Below are 14,515 nucleotides of genomic sequence, written 5' to 3' on the forward strand. Positions count from 1 at the left end.
CTTCTCCAACACCACAGTTCAAAAGCATCAGTTCTTCTGTGCTCAGCCCTCTTTATAGTCCAACTCTCACATCCATACATGACTACTGGAAAAACCATAGCTTTGACTAGATAGACCTTTGTTGGCAAAGTAATGTCTCTGCTTTTTAATATGCTGGCTAGATTGGTCATAAATTTTCTTCCAAGGAGCAAACGTCCTTTAATTTCATGGCTGCAGTCACTATCTGCAGTGATTTTGGAGCCCCCAAAAATAAAGTCAGCCACTGTTTCCACTGTTTCCCCATCTATTTGCCATGAAGTAATGGGACCAGATGCCATGATCTTAGTTTTCTGAATGTTGAGTTGTAAGCCAACTTTTTCACTCTCCACTTTCACTTTCATCAAGAGGCTTTTTAGTTCCTCTTCACTTTCTGCCATAAGGGTGGTGGCATCTGCATATCTGAGGTTATTGATATTTCTCCCAGCAATCTTGATTCCAGCTTGTGCTTCATCCAGCCCATCGTTTCTCATAATGTACTCTGCATAGGAGTTAAATAAGCAGGGTGACAATATACAGCCTTGATGTACTCCTTTCCCAATTTGGAACCAGTCTGTTGTTCCATGTCCAGCTCTAACTGTTGCTTCCTGACCTGCATACAGATGTCTCAAGAGGCAGGTCAGGTGGTCTAGTATTCCCATCTCTTTTAGAATTTTCCACCGTTTATTGTGATCCACACAGTCAAAGGCTTTGGCATAGTCAATAAAGCAGAAGTAGATGTTTTTCTGGAACTCTCTTGCTTTTTCAATAATCCAACGGATGTTGGCAATTTGATCTCTGGTTCCTCTGCCTTTTCTAAATCCAGCTTGAGCATCTGGAAGTTCATGGTTCACGTGTTGCTGAAGCCTCGCTTGGAGAATTTTGAGCATTACTTTACTAGCGTGTGAGATGAGTGCAATTGTGTGGTAGTTTGAGCATTCTTTGGCATTGCCTTTCTTTGGGATTGGAATGAAAACTGACCTTTTCCAGTCCTGTGGCCACTGCTGAGTTTTCCCAATTCGATGGCATATTGAGTGCAGCACTTTCACAGCATCATCTTTCAGGATTTGAAATAGCTCAAATGGAATTCCATCACCTCCACTAGCTTTGTTTGTAGTGATGCTTCCTAAGGCCCATTTGACTTCGCATTCCAGGATGTCTGGCTCTAGGTGAGTGATCATACCATCACGATTATCTGGGTCATGAAGATCTTTTTTGAATAGTTCTTCTGTGTATTCTTGCCAAGTCTTCTTAATATCTTCTGCTTCTGTTAGGTCCATACCATTTCTGTCCTTTATTGTGCCCATCTTTGCATGAAATGTTCCCTTGGTATCTCTAATTTTCTTGAAGAGATCTCTAGTCTTCCCATTTCTATTGTTTTCCTCTATATCTTTGCACTGATCACTGAGGAAGGCTTTCTTATCTCTTCTTGCTATTCTTGGAACTCTGCATTCAAATGCGTATATCTTTCCTTTTCTCCTTTGCTTTTCACAGCTATTTGTAAGGCCTCCTCAGACAGCCATTTTGCTTTTTGCATTTCTTTTTCTCGGAAATGGTCTTGATCCCTGTCTCCTGTACAATGTTATGAACCTCCATCCATAGTTCTTCAGGCACTCTGTCAGATCTAATCCCTTGAATCTATTTCTCACTTCTATATAATTGTAAGGGATTTGATTTAGGTCATACCTAAATGGTCTAGTGATTTTCCCTTTCTTCAATTTTAGTCTGAATTTGGCAATAAGGAGTTCATGATCTGAGCCACAGTCAGCTCCCAGTCTTGTTTTTGCTGACTGTATTGAGCTTCTCCATCTTTGGCTTCAAAGAATATAATCAATCTGATTTCAGTATTGACCATCTGGTGATGTCCACGTGTAGAATCTTCTCTTGTGTTCTTGGGAGAGGGTGTTTGCTATGACCAATGTATTCTCTTGGCAAAACTGGAAGGTGTTATATGTCTTCACAGAACCAGTCAACTTCAGCTTCTTCAGCATTAGTGGTTGGGTCAATACTTGGGCCAGTACTTGGGTACTGAAATGCAGTACTTGGGTGTAATCTCAAAAACAACAGAATGATCTCCATTCATTTCCATGGCAAACCATTCAACATCACAGTAATCCAAGTCTATGCCCCAACCACTAAGGCTGAAGAAGCTGAAGTTGACCAGTTCTGTAAAGACATACAACACCTTCTAGAACTAACACCAAAAATAGATGTCCTTTTCATCACAGAGGATTGGAATGCACAATTAGGAAGTCAAGAGATACCTGTAGTAACAGGCAAGTTTAGCCCTGCAATACAAAATGAAGTAGGGCGAAGGCTAACAGAGTTTTGTCAAGAGAACACACTAGTCATAGCAAACACTCTCTTCCAGCAACACAACAGACAATTCTTCACATGGATATCACCAAATGGTCAATGCCAAAACTGATTATATTCTTTGCAGTCGACGATGGAGAAACTCTATACAGTCAGCAAAAAGAAGACCTGGAGTTGACTGTGGCTCAGATCATGAGCTCCTTACTGAAAAATTCAGACCTAAATTGAAGAAAATAAGGAAAACCACTAGGTCATACATCAATTATACCTCAATAAAGCTGGGGGGGGGGTGGAAATAGTAAAAAAAATAAAATAAAAATTAAAAATAAAATTGATACTGTTCTTATCCAATTATGTTAAAAATAAAAACATTTAATTTTTTTTAATTAAGTGAAATTATTATATAATGTGTTCCAAGTTCCTCACTTTGTTTCATTATATTCACTAACTACATTTAATTCCCCAAACCAAATGATTTAACACATAATAAACCCATACAAATATTAATATTTCTCCATCAGAATATAATATCCCACTAACCAACTGAAAAACACAAATTTTATATAAAAATACCCTTTTAAAGCCAATATTCCAATTTTCTCATAAGCTAACTTTATAAGAGGCTACTCCTTAAGGTGTTTGACCATAGCAACTCAGTCATTAAAAACATTAATTGAAGCACTCTGCTTTATATTCCTACTGATAGTTACTCTGCTAAGGACATGTTTAAATATATCCAAGGTTAGAAAGAGCTTTATAACAAATAGGTAGGCCAACAATGACAACCAAAGAGTCCAAAACAGTGGATTTACTTTTAAAAAATTTTGTGTACATTTTTCAATTAATATTTTTACAAATAATGTCTTATTAAAACTAACTTATAGAATTGATAAGCTTAAATTAATATTTATACTGTACTTGTCTTTTTCAATAGTTTCTTGATAAATAATAAATTGCTCCTGCATGTAGTCTTCATGTTTATGAAATACATCACATGTTGGCTTCCAGCTATGGAAAAAAAAATACTGTAATTAGCATCTAAGAATAATAAATTGAAGAAATGATAAAAATGAATGTAACCACTTAAACAATCTTTCCTTTCATGGAGAAAATAAGCTTACATCAAGAAAAACATTCCCATTTCCCATCATCACCACTATGACCATACATGCAATTGTATACATGTTTGAATGTCAACATCCACTAATTTTCACATAAAGTTTGTTTGGGAACCATGACTAGGGAAGGAACAAATTTGACATGCCTGGATTGTGTATTGCAATGACATCTCTGGAATATACTCTGCAACACTCTATGTTGTATAGAGTGTTGGCATCAGGCTATCTTTCTCATCATACTTCTAAGATCTTGGTTAAGAAATTCTATTGGAGTAAATATTTATAGAGTTGTTGCTGTTCAGTTGCTAAATCATAACCAACTCTTTGTGACCCCATGAACTGCAGCATTCCAGGCTCCCCTTATTTTACCATCTCCCAGAGTTTGCTCAAATTCATGTCCAGTGAGTCAGTGATGCTATCTAACCATCTCATCCTATGCCACTCCCTTCTCCTTTTGCTTTCAATCTTTCCCAGCATCAGGGTCTTTTCCATGAGTTGGCTCTTTGCATCAGGTGGTCAAAGTATTGGATCTTCAGCTCCAGCATCAGTCCCTCTGATGAATATTCAGGGTCAATTTCCTTTGGGATTGATGGGTTTGATCTCCTTGCAATCCATGCAACTTTCAAGAGTCTTCTCCAACACAATTCGAAAGCATCAATTCTTTGGTGCTCAGTCTTCTTTACAGACCAACTCACATCCGTACATGACTACTGAAAAACGGACTCTACAGATCTTTGTAGATAAAGTGATGTCTCCGTTTTTTAATATACTGTTTCTGTTTGTTATAGCTTGCCTTTCAATGAGCAAGTGTCTTTTAATTTCATGGCAGCACCTGTCACTGTCTGCAGTGACTTTGGAGCCCAAGAAAAGAAAATCTGTCACTGCTTCCACTTTTTCCCCTTGTATTTGCCATGAAGAGATGGGACCAGGTGCCCTGATCTTAGATTTTTGAATGCTGAGTTTTAAGCCAACTTTTTCACTCTCCTCTTTCACCCTCATCAAGAGACTCTTTCAGTTAAGTTCAGTTCAGTCGCTCAGTCATGTCCAACTCTTTGCGACCCCATAAATCACAGTACGCCAGGCCTCCCTGTCCATCACTAACTCCCAGAGTTCACTCAAACTCATGTCCATCAAGTCGGTGATACCATCCAGACATCTCATCCTCTGTCGTCCCCTTCTCCTCCTGCCCCCAATCCCTCCCAGCATCAGAGTCTTTTCCAATGAGTCAGTTCTTCACATGAGGTGGCCAAAGTATTGGAGTTTCAGCTTTAGCATCAGTACTCCCAATGAACACCCAGGACTGATCTCCTTTAGAATGGACTGGTTGGATCTCCTTGCAATCCAAGGGATTGCAAGAGTCTTCTCCAACACCACAGTTCAAAAGTATCAATTCTTCAGCACTCAGCTTTCTTCACAGTCCAACTCTCACATCCATACATGACTACTGGAAAAACCATAGTCTTGACTAGATGGGCCTTTGTTGGCAAAGTAATGTCTCTGCTTTTGAATATGCTATCTAGGTTAGTCATAATTTTCCTTCCAAGGAGTAAAGTGAAAGAAAGTGAAGTTGCTCAGTTGTGTCCGACTCTTTGTGACCCCATGGACTGTAGCCTATCAGGCTCCTCTGTCCATGGGATTTTCCAGGCAAGAGTGCTGGAGTGGATTGCCATTTCCTTCTCCAGGGGATCTTCCCAACCCAGGAATCAAACCCAGGTCTCCCGCATTGCAGGCAGACGTTTTACCATCTGAGCCACCAGGGAAGCCCCAAGGAGTAAGTGTCTTTTAATTTCATGGCTACAGTACCCCTACCATAGTTTGCCCTCAGGCCAAACTACGGGGAGGGAACACAGCCCCACCCATCAGCAGAAAATTGGATTAAAAATCTACTGAGCATGGCCGTGCCCATCAAAGCAAGACCTGTTTGCCCCAGAGCCAGTAACTCTAATCAAGGAGCTTCTACAGTGGCACCCCACTCCAGTACTCTTGCCTGGAAAATCCCATGGATGGAGGAACCTGGTGGGCTGCAGTCCCTGGGGTCGCTAAGAGTCAGACACGACTCAGCGACTTCACTTTCACTTTTCACTTTCATGCACTGGAGAAGGAAATGGCAACCCGCTCCAGTGTTCTTGCCTGGAGAATCTCAGGGACAGGGGAGCCTGGTGGACTTCCGTCTATGGGGTCGCACAGTCAGACACTACTGAAGCGACTTAGCAGCAGCACAAGCCTTTTATCCTTATCTACCAGAGGGCAGATAGAATGAAAACCACAATCACAGAAAACTAATCAAACTGATCACATGGATCACAGCCTTGTCTAACTCAATGAAACTATGAGCCATGCCATGTAGGGCCACCCAAGACAGACTGGTCATGGTGGAGAGTTCAGTCCACTGGAGAAGGAAATGGCAAACCACTTCAGCATTCTTACCTTGAGAACCCTATGAACAGTATGAAAAGGCATAAAATATGACACTGAAAGATGAACTTCCCAGGTCAGTAGGTGCCCAATATGCTACTGGAGAGGAGTGAAGAAATAGCTCCAAAAAGAATGAAGAGACTGAGCCAAAGTGGAAACAATGCCCAGTTGTGGATGTGTCTGGTGGTGAAAATAAAGTCTGAAGCTATAAAGAATAATACTGCATAGGAACCTGGAATGTTAGGACCATGAATCAAGTTAAATTGGAAGTGATCAAGCAAGAGATGGCAAGAATGAATGTCAACATTTTAGGAATCAGTGAACTAAAATGAACTGGAATGGGTGAATTTAATTCAGATGACCATTACATCTACTACTGTAGGCAAGAATCCCCTAGGAAGAATGGAGTAGCCCTCATAGTTAACAAGAGAGTCCACAATGTAGTACTTGGGTGCAATCTCAAAAACGACAGAATGATCTCTGTTCGTTTCCAAGGCAAACCATTTAATATCATGGTAATCCAAATCTATGCCCCAACCAGTAACGCTGAAGAAGCTGAAGTTGAACAGTTCTATGATGGCCTACAAGAACTTCTAGAACTAACATCCAAAAAAATATGTCCTTTTCATTATAGGGGACTGGAATGCAAAAGTAGGAAGTCAAGAAGTAACAGGCAAGTTTGGCCTTGGAGTACAAAATGAAGCAGAGCAAAGGCTAACAGAGTTTTGCCAAGAGAATGCACTGGTCATAGTAAACACCCTCTTCCAACAACATAAAAGACGACTACACATGGACTTCACCAGATGATCGATACTGAAATCAGACTGATTATGTTCTTTGCAGCCAAAGATGGAGAAGCTCTATACAGTTAGCAAAAACAAGACCAGGAGTTGACTATGGCTCAGATCATGAACTTCTTATTGCCAAATTCAGACTTAAATTGAAGAAAGTGGGAAAAACCACTAGCCATAATTCAGGTATGGCCTAAATCAAATCCCTTACACTTATACAGTGGAAGTGAAAAATAGATTCAAGGGATTAGATTTGATAGAGAGAATGTCTGAAGAACTATGGATGGAGGTTCAGAACATTGTACAGGAGGTGGTGATCAAGACCATCCCCAAGAAAAAGAAATGCAAAAAGGCAAAATGGTTGTCTGAGGAGGCCCTACAAATAGCTGAGAAAAGAAGAGAAGTGAAAGACAAAGGAGAAAGGCAAAGATATATCCATCTGAATGCAGAGTTTCGAGGAAAAGCAAGGAGAGTTAAGAAAGCTTTCCTAAGTGATCAATGCAAAGAAAGAGGAAAACAATAGAATGGGAAAGACTAGCGATCTCTTCAAGAAAATTAGAGATACCAAGGGAATACTTCATGCAAAGAGGGGCACAATAAAGGAGAGAGATGGTATGGACCTAACAGAAGCAGAAGACATTAAGAAGACTTGGCAAGAATACACAGAAGAACTATTCAAAAAAGATCTTAATGACCCAGATAACCACGATGGCGTGATCACTCACCTAGAGCCAGACATCCTGGAATGTGAAGTCAAGTGGGCCTTAGGAAGCATCACTACAAACAAAGCTAATGGAGGTGTTGGAAATTCCAGTTGAATTCCTCAAAGATGATGCTGTGAATGTTGCACTTAATATGCCAGCAAACTTGGAAAACTCAGCAGTGGCCACAGGACTGGAAAAGATCAGTTTTCATTCCAATCCCAAAGAAAGGCAATGACAAAAATGTTCAAACTACTGCATAATTGCACTCATCTCACACACTAGCAAAGTAATGCTCAAAATTCTCCAAGCAAGGCTTCAATAGTATGTGAACTGGGAACTTTCTGATTCAGAAAAGGCAGAGGAACCAGAGATCAAACTGCCAACATCCGTTGGATTATCTAAGAAGCAAGAGAGTTCCAGAAAAACATCTGCTTCATTGACTGTGCTAAAATCCTTTGCTGTGTAGATCACAACAAGCTGTGGAAAATTCTTAAAGAGATGGGAATATCTGATCACCTTACCTGCCTCCTGCAAAACCTGTATGCAAGTCAAGAAGCATCAGTTAGAACTGGACATGGAACAATGGACTGGTTTAAAATTGGGTATGTAGTACATCAAGGCTGTATATTATCACCATGTTTATTTAACTTATATGCAGATTACTTCACTGGGAATGCCGAGCTGGATGAAACACAAGTTGGAATCAAGATTGCAGGGAGAAATATCAATAACCTCAGATATGTGATAACACCACCCTTATGACAGAAACCAAAGAACTAAAGAGCCTCTTGAAAGTGAAAGAGGAGAGTGAAAAAGCTGGCTTAAAACTCAACATCCAAAAAATGAAGATCACGGCATCTGGTCCTATTACTTCATGGCAAATAGATGGGGAAACAATGAAAACAGTGACAGACTTTATTTTGGGGGGCTCCAAAATCACTGTAGATGGTGACTGCAGCCATGAAATTAAAAGACACTTGCTCCTTGGAAAAAAAACTATGACTAACCTAGACAGCATATTCAAAAGCAGAGATATTACTTTGCCAACAAAGGTCCGTCTAGTCAAGGCTATGATTTTTCCAGTGGTCATGTATGGATATGAGAGTTGGACCATAAAGAAGGCTGAGCATTGAAGAATTGATGCCTCAACTGTGGTGTTGGAGAAGACTCTTGAAAGTCCCTTGAACAGAAAGGAGATCAACCAGTCAATCCTAAAAACAAATCAATCCAGAATATTCACTGGAAGAACTGAGGCTGAAGCTCCAACACTTTGGCCACCTGATGTGAAGAGTTGACTCTTGGGAAGCTGGGAAAGACTGAAGGCAGGAGGAGAAGGGGATAACAAAGGACAAGATGGTTGACGGCATCACTAACTCAATGGACATAAGTTTGAACAAGCTCCAGGAGATGGTGAAGGACAGGGAAGCCTGGAATGCTACAGTCCATGGGATTGCAAAGAGTCAGACACGACTGACTGACTGAACAACAACAACAACATATTCCTACATTGTGTGAGCAAGGTGATTTTCTTATTTCCTGGCCAATACCAGGTATTAACCTTCTTTAAATTTCTGTAAAACTTAAAGGCAAAATAATGTACAATAATATATAATATTATTGCTTTAATTTGGATGTCTTTGATCGTTAGTAAGATTGAGCATTTGTTCACATGTTCATTAGACATACATTTCTTCACTTTGGTATTTACTTATTTACTGTCTTTGCCCATTTTTTCTAATGGGGCTTTGGCTCTTTATTACTAATTTCTACAAGCACTTTATATTTTTAAAATTAACCCTTCTTTGATGTTTTTCTACTTTATCTTTTTGCTTTTTGTATCAATTTGAGGTGTTTTTCTTTTTAATTTCTATGTATATTTACCATTTTTTCCCAGTGTGATTTCTACCTTTGATGACATAGAAAGATCTTCTCTCAAAGATTATAGTCACCTATATTGTCTTCTCATACTTTCATGAATTCATATTTCACATTTAAATCACTTAGCCACAAGCTGAAATCATGAACTAGAGGTATTTGTGCATTAAAATCAACAGATCCTACTAACTGTCCTCAGAACCCAGCAGAGAATAATCTTGTATAAAGTACATCTTGAACACAGTAGGTTCTAAGGAGAAACTACCAGTAATTTTCCAGAACCCACTGCAGCTAATTGAGGGAAACCACGGGCAGGTCATGGTGGAGAGGTCTGACAGAATGTGGTCCACTGGAGAAGGGCATGGCAAACCACTTCAGTATTCTTGCCTTGAGAACCCCATGAACAGTATGAAAAGGCAAAACGATAGGATACTGAAAGAGGAACTCCCCAGGTCAGTAGGTGCCCAGTATGCTACTGGAGATAAGTGGAGAAGTAACTCCAGAAAGAATGAAGGGATGGAGCCAAAGCAAAAACAATACCCAGATGGGAGGGATTTGGGGGCAGGAGGAGAAGGGGACGACGGAGGCTGAGATGGCTGGGTGGCATCACCGACTCAATGGAAGTGAGTTTGAGTGAACTCCGGGAGTTGGTGATGGACAGGGAGGCCTGGCGTGCTGCAATTCATGGGGTCGCAAAGAGTCAGACACGACTGAGCGACTGAACTGAACTGAACTGGTAAAACCTACTGCAGTATACCTCAAAGAAAAAGTTGAACAGTACATAGTGTTTTGTTAATGATACTGCCAAAAAAAAATTTTAAACATTGATAATTTCAGTGTTAGCAAGGTTGTGAGGACTAGAAACTCTCATATATTGTTGGTGAAAGTATAAGTTAGTATAATTTTTTTGGAGAGAAGTTTAGAATTATTTATCAAATATTTAAACATGCATACTCTCTGATCTAGCAATGCCATTTCCAGGAGTTCATTCTATAGCAGCAGTTCTGGAAATATGGAAGGAGACCTGTATATATTGCTTATAATAGGAAATAACTGTAAATAACCAAAATGTGTATTAATAGGAGAATGATTAAGTAACTTAGGATGCATCAATACTATAAAATACTACGGAGCTGTTAAAAAAAGAATGAAATCTATACACAATCATCACATGTATAGTACCATTTACATTACATATTGTTAAATTTTAAAAACAAGTTGAAAAATCAGAACAGTATGATTGCATTTTTGAGACAAGCAAAGTCAGAAATACAGGTAGATATATAAATAAGCATACGTAGTAATGGTGTTGAATGTATATTTTAAAAGGTCTGAAAGGGTGCTCACTGTTAAGAGTGATTACCTATAAGAAAGAGGACAGGGTAGGGGTGGGGACTACAGACAGGGAGAGACTTTTTACTCCATATATTTGCATACTCTTTGAATTTTTATACTAGGCATGTGTCACTTTTATTTAAAACGACTATGAAAAAGTAATAAGGGAAACCAAAAAGCTTATGAAATTTTAAAATAACAAAACATTTTAAAACAGGTATGATTCTTTAGTACTTAATACAAAGACAGTGGCCCACATAAAATTAAATACAGAAAGCTAACACACTTTATTTTTGTAAGTACCTGATCATACAATTAGGTTCCATTAACAAGTCTTAGTAAAAAAAAAAACAAGTCTTTGCTTCAAAATGTTTGTCTTAAATAATATTAATAGATATAAATATTAGAATAGGATGTGAGACTATACTGAAAGAATTAAGATACTAAATAGTTTTATTTTGAAAAGCTACTAATTTTGGGCTAGTTCCCTTAGACAAAAAGATCTTGAAAATTCAAAGATGAAAATTATTTTAGATCCATTTATCTAATAGGAATTTTCTATACTGAGTCTAGATTATTCAAAATATTATATTTATACTAACTGGATTTGAACTAGAGAGATCTTAGGGCTTTCCTGATAGCTCAGTTGGTAAAGAATCCGCCTGCATTGCAAGAGACCCCACTTCAATTGCTAGGTGAGAAAGATCCTCTGGAAAAGAGATAGGCTACCCACTCCAGTATTCTTGGGCTTCCTTTGTGGCTCAGCTGGTAAAGAATCTGCCTGCAATGCAGGAAACCTGAGTTCAATCTCTGGGCTGGGAAGATCCCCTGGAGAAGGGAATGGCTACTCACTCCAGTATTCTGGTCTGGAGAATTCCATGGACTGCATAGTCCATGAAGTCACAAACAGTCAGACATGACTGACTTTCACCTCACTTACAACACTTACTTCTTTCTTTTGAACCTTCTGTTATCCCTTTTACAGTGTCTTGTAACAAGGAAATTTGAAGACCTGATTCATCATTTTCCTAATATTGGTGAAGTGAAGTCGCTCAGTCGTGTCCGACTCTTTGCGACCCCATGGACACCAGGCTCCTCCGTCCATGGGATTTTCTAGGCAAGAGTACTGGAGTGAGTTGCCATTTCCTTCTCCAGGGAATCTTCCGGACCCAGAAATCGAACCCAGGTTTCCCACATTGTAGACAGACGCTTTACCGTCTGAGCTACCAGGGAAGTCCAATATAAAATACCTCTTTCAAGCAACAGTGTCTTCAACTATGAACTCAACACTCCTGAATAAGAGAATCTAATGACAATTATTGAAAGTTTCTTTAAAATACTCACTTACTACAGTTGTCTTTGATCTCTTTACTATGTTTACAGTAATGACCAATTTCCTCATCTGTCGTATTTATAGTTTCATGTATCTTACAAACAGTAGCTTTGTATTCTTTAATATCTTCAAAGCATTCTAGAAAACAGAAATATTTATTTTCTTAAGGAGAAATTATAAATTAAAAATAAACAAATACAGTAGGAAAAAAGATATGGCAACTGACCTAAAAAAGGAGAACCAAAGAATGGACAGGAAGTGAAGCTTGAGATGGGAAGGGCCCTAAAGAGCACAGGACCAGTCAGGCTTGGTCCTAGACCCAGAAGCTAAGAAGTCATGTTTGAGATTGAAGAGAAATGTCCCCCGTTCCATCTCTAATGTAAGAGGGCTAGATTAAGAAATGTCTAAGATCAATGGTATCTTATGATGTTATGAGTTCATGTAAACATTTATTCACATGATACTAACTTAAGAGTTGTTTTTGACAAATGTGAAATTTCTATTAATCAATTCCAAGTCATTATTTAATATATCTTCAATTCACTTATTTCTTTGTCACTAGTGAGTAAACACAAGATAAAAATAAAATGTAATTTCTTTAAAAAATTAAAACAAATTCTTAATTCCCTATTCTCTTTTGTTACAGAAAAGATAAACAAATTTATTAAACCTTTCAGAACTATTAGAAATAATGATTGTAGCTTCTTTTGATAGTTTTTATGTAGGATCTTAAAACACTACATTTATATAATTTGCTTTATCATTCTACTCATAATATTAATTTTAATAATTAGCAATCCTGAAAATGTGGCATCCATTAATCCTGGCCACTGACTTTTGATGATTTCTAAAAATATTTAAAATTTTTTACTCAAATGTTTGAAATAACCTGTATTGAAGAAAAAATATTTTCAATTTTATGTAATTATGAGTGATTTCTACTTAAAATTCCTAAACACAAAATAATTAAATGCTGAATACAGAATACCGACATGTACTATTGAAAAACTAGCTAGGGTAAATAGCTTATTATTATTCACTAGATAGAAGGGGGAGCTCTAATGCCAACTATAAATTACCCTAAACCAAGCAACTGCATAACATCTTATATTCTATAAAAAATTAAAACATCTTTGTCATGCAAAACTACTTACTGTTAATTCGCTGAACTATATCTTCTTTAGTACTTATATCTTGTTCATACTGGAAAACTAAAATAAATAATTTTTTTGTAACTTCATTTCATTGTTCAAATGTCAAATAATAATACAAATTGTTACCTACTTCTTTATTTTCATTTTATACCTACCAAATTCTAGCAAAAGTCTGTCCAGACTGACAAATAGGCTGTCATTCATCTTGGACACTTTGCTAAAAAGAAAAATAATAATAATAAGGAAGGATTTTCTAAAAACCTTTTGACAGAGTATTATTACAGAAAAATATGGATGGAAGAGACACCTTCATCTCGGTACTGGGCAGGCATTTAAAAAAATGAATGTCGTTATATATATTAAAATAAATACATACAATTATACATAGTAAATTGAATGTCGTTGCATTACTAAAAGTTCACAATTGTTTATACATGGTAGTGCCATAAGTCACTGAATAATCTGGAGTCCACAGACACCCAGATTTCTCCAAAGGACATGCTCTTTACAATAAACGGTCATCTCTGAATGTCCTTTCTCGGCGTGAGTACTACGCGTAGCAAAATTCTGAAATTCCTTCACCAACAGCTAGGTAAAACCTACAGGAACCGTGCAATTTGACACTTGCGAATTTACCACCAAGAATCTAAAAGTGGAGGTATTTACTGGACTACCAAGTCGCGTTAAAACAAACAAACAAACAAACGCCTGAGGCGGGGTTTGGACCACTCTTCACCACAGAGTCGAAGAGCCACTACTCTTCCCGCGCGTTCTTAAGCGGGGAGTTTGCTCGCCGACTCCCTTCAGAGACTACTCGTTTCTTTTCACCCGAGACTGTCCCCGACACTCCAGCCTCCCGGCGACCCCCGAAGCCTCGAGCTGCAGTGCGGCAGAAGCGAGGCCACGGGCCGGGAAAGCCCCCAGAACGCAACCTCCAGTCACACTCCGGGGACAGGGCCCTCCGGCCTCACAAACCCTTCATGGCCGCCTGCCCTCGGAATAACCGCCATCCACAGTTCTTCCCCATACACCTCACAGTAACCCCCTCTGGGACCCGAACGCCCACCCTTCCTTCCCGGATCCCACACTCTACTCTGGGTGGCGAGAGCCGAGGACGCGACAGCAGATCGCCACACAGACCGGTCCGAGCCCCGCCTCTACCTCGCTCGGCCCCACCCAGCCGCGCGAAGCCCACCGCCGGAGCTCCAGATCGCGCTGAAAAGCAAGGTCCGACTCCCCGCGAGACCGGCGCGGCTGCGCTCACGCCTCCCTCCCCCGCGAAGCGAGAATCAAGCATCCCGCCGCCCGAGACCTGCTGGGATCAGAAGCCCTAGACCCAGGCTAGGAAACCCGTCGGGAGCTGTTGTTTTCTTTCCCTAAGACTAGCCATTCCTTTTGTGAAATAACAGTTTAAAATGCATTTCGGAGAAGAGCAATAAAATTGACATTAACCTTAACA

The 14,515-nt window shown here is 39.2% G+C and overlaps 1 protein-coding gene across 2 annotated transcripts in view; it reads right to left on the reverse strand.

Moving 5' to 3' along the window:
• C10H14orf39 (chromosome 10 C14orf39 homolog) overlaps positions 1-14,294 on the reverse strand; it is a 49,374-nt gene extending 35,080 nt beyond the window's left edge. The window contains exons 1-5 of one of the 2 annotated variants that reach the window (XM_061429050.1): positions 14,218-14,294; positions 13,212-13,273; positions 13,057-13,113; positions 11,914-12,040; positions 3,250-3,339 (exon numbers count right to left, since the gene is read on the reverse strand). In XM_061429050.1, the coding sequence (XP_061285034.1) occupies positions 3,250-3,339; positions 11,914-12,040; positions 13,057-13,113; positions 13,212-13,260 (323 nt within the window). In that variant the 5' untranslated portion in view covers positions 13,261-13,273; positions 14,218-14,294. Of the gene's footprint in view, positions 1-3,249; positions 3,340-11,913; positions 12,041-13,056; positions 13,114-13,211; positions 13,364-14,217 lie in introns of those variants that run through there. The other variant, XM_061429051.1, reaches the window with a different exon arrangement.
• Positions 14,295-14,515: the final 221 nt, after the last annotated feature.

This window comes from Bos javanicus, chromosome 10 (assembly GCF_032452875.1).
Source record: "Bos javanicus breed banteng chromosome 10, ARS-OSU_banteng_1.0, whole genome shotgun sequence".
Classification (NCBI taxonomy): domain Eukaryota; kingdom Metazoa; phylum Chordata; class Mammalia; order Artiodactyla; family Bovidae; genus Bos; species Bos javanicus.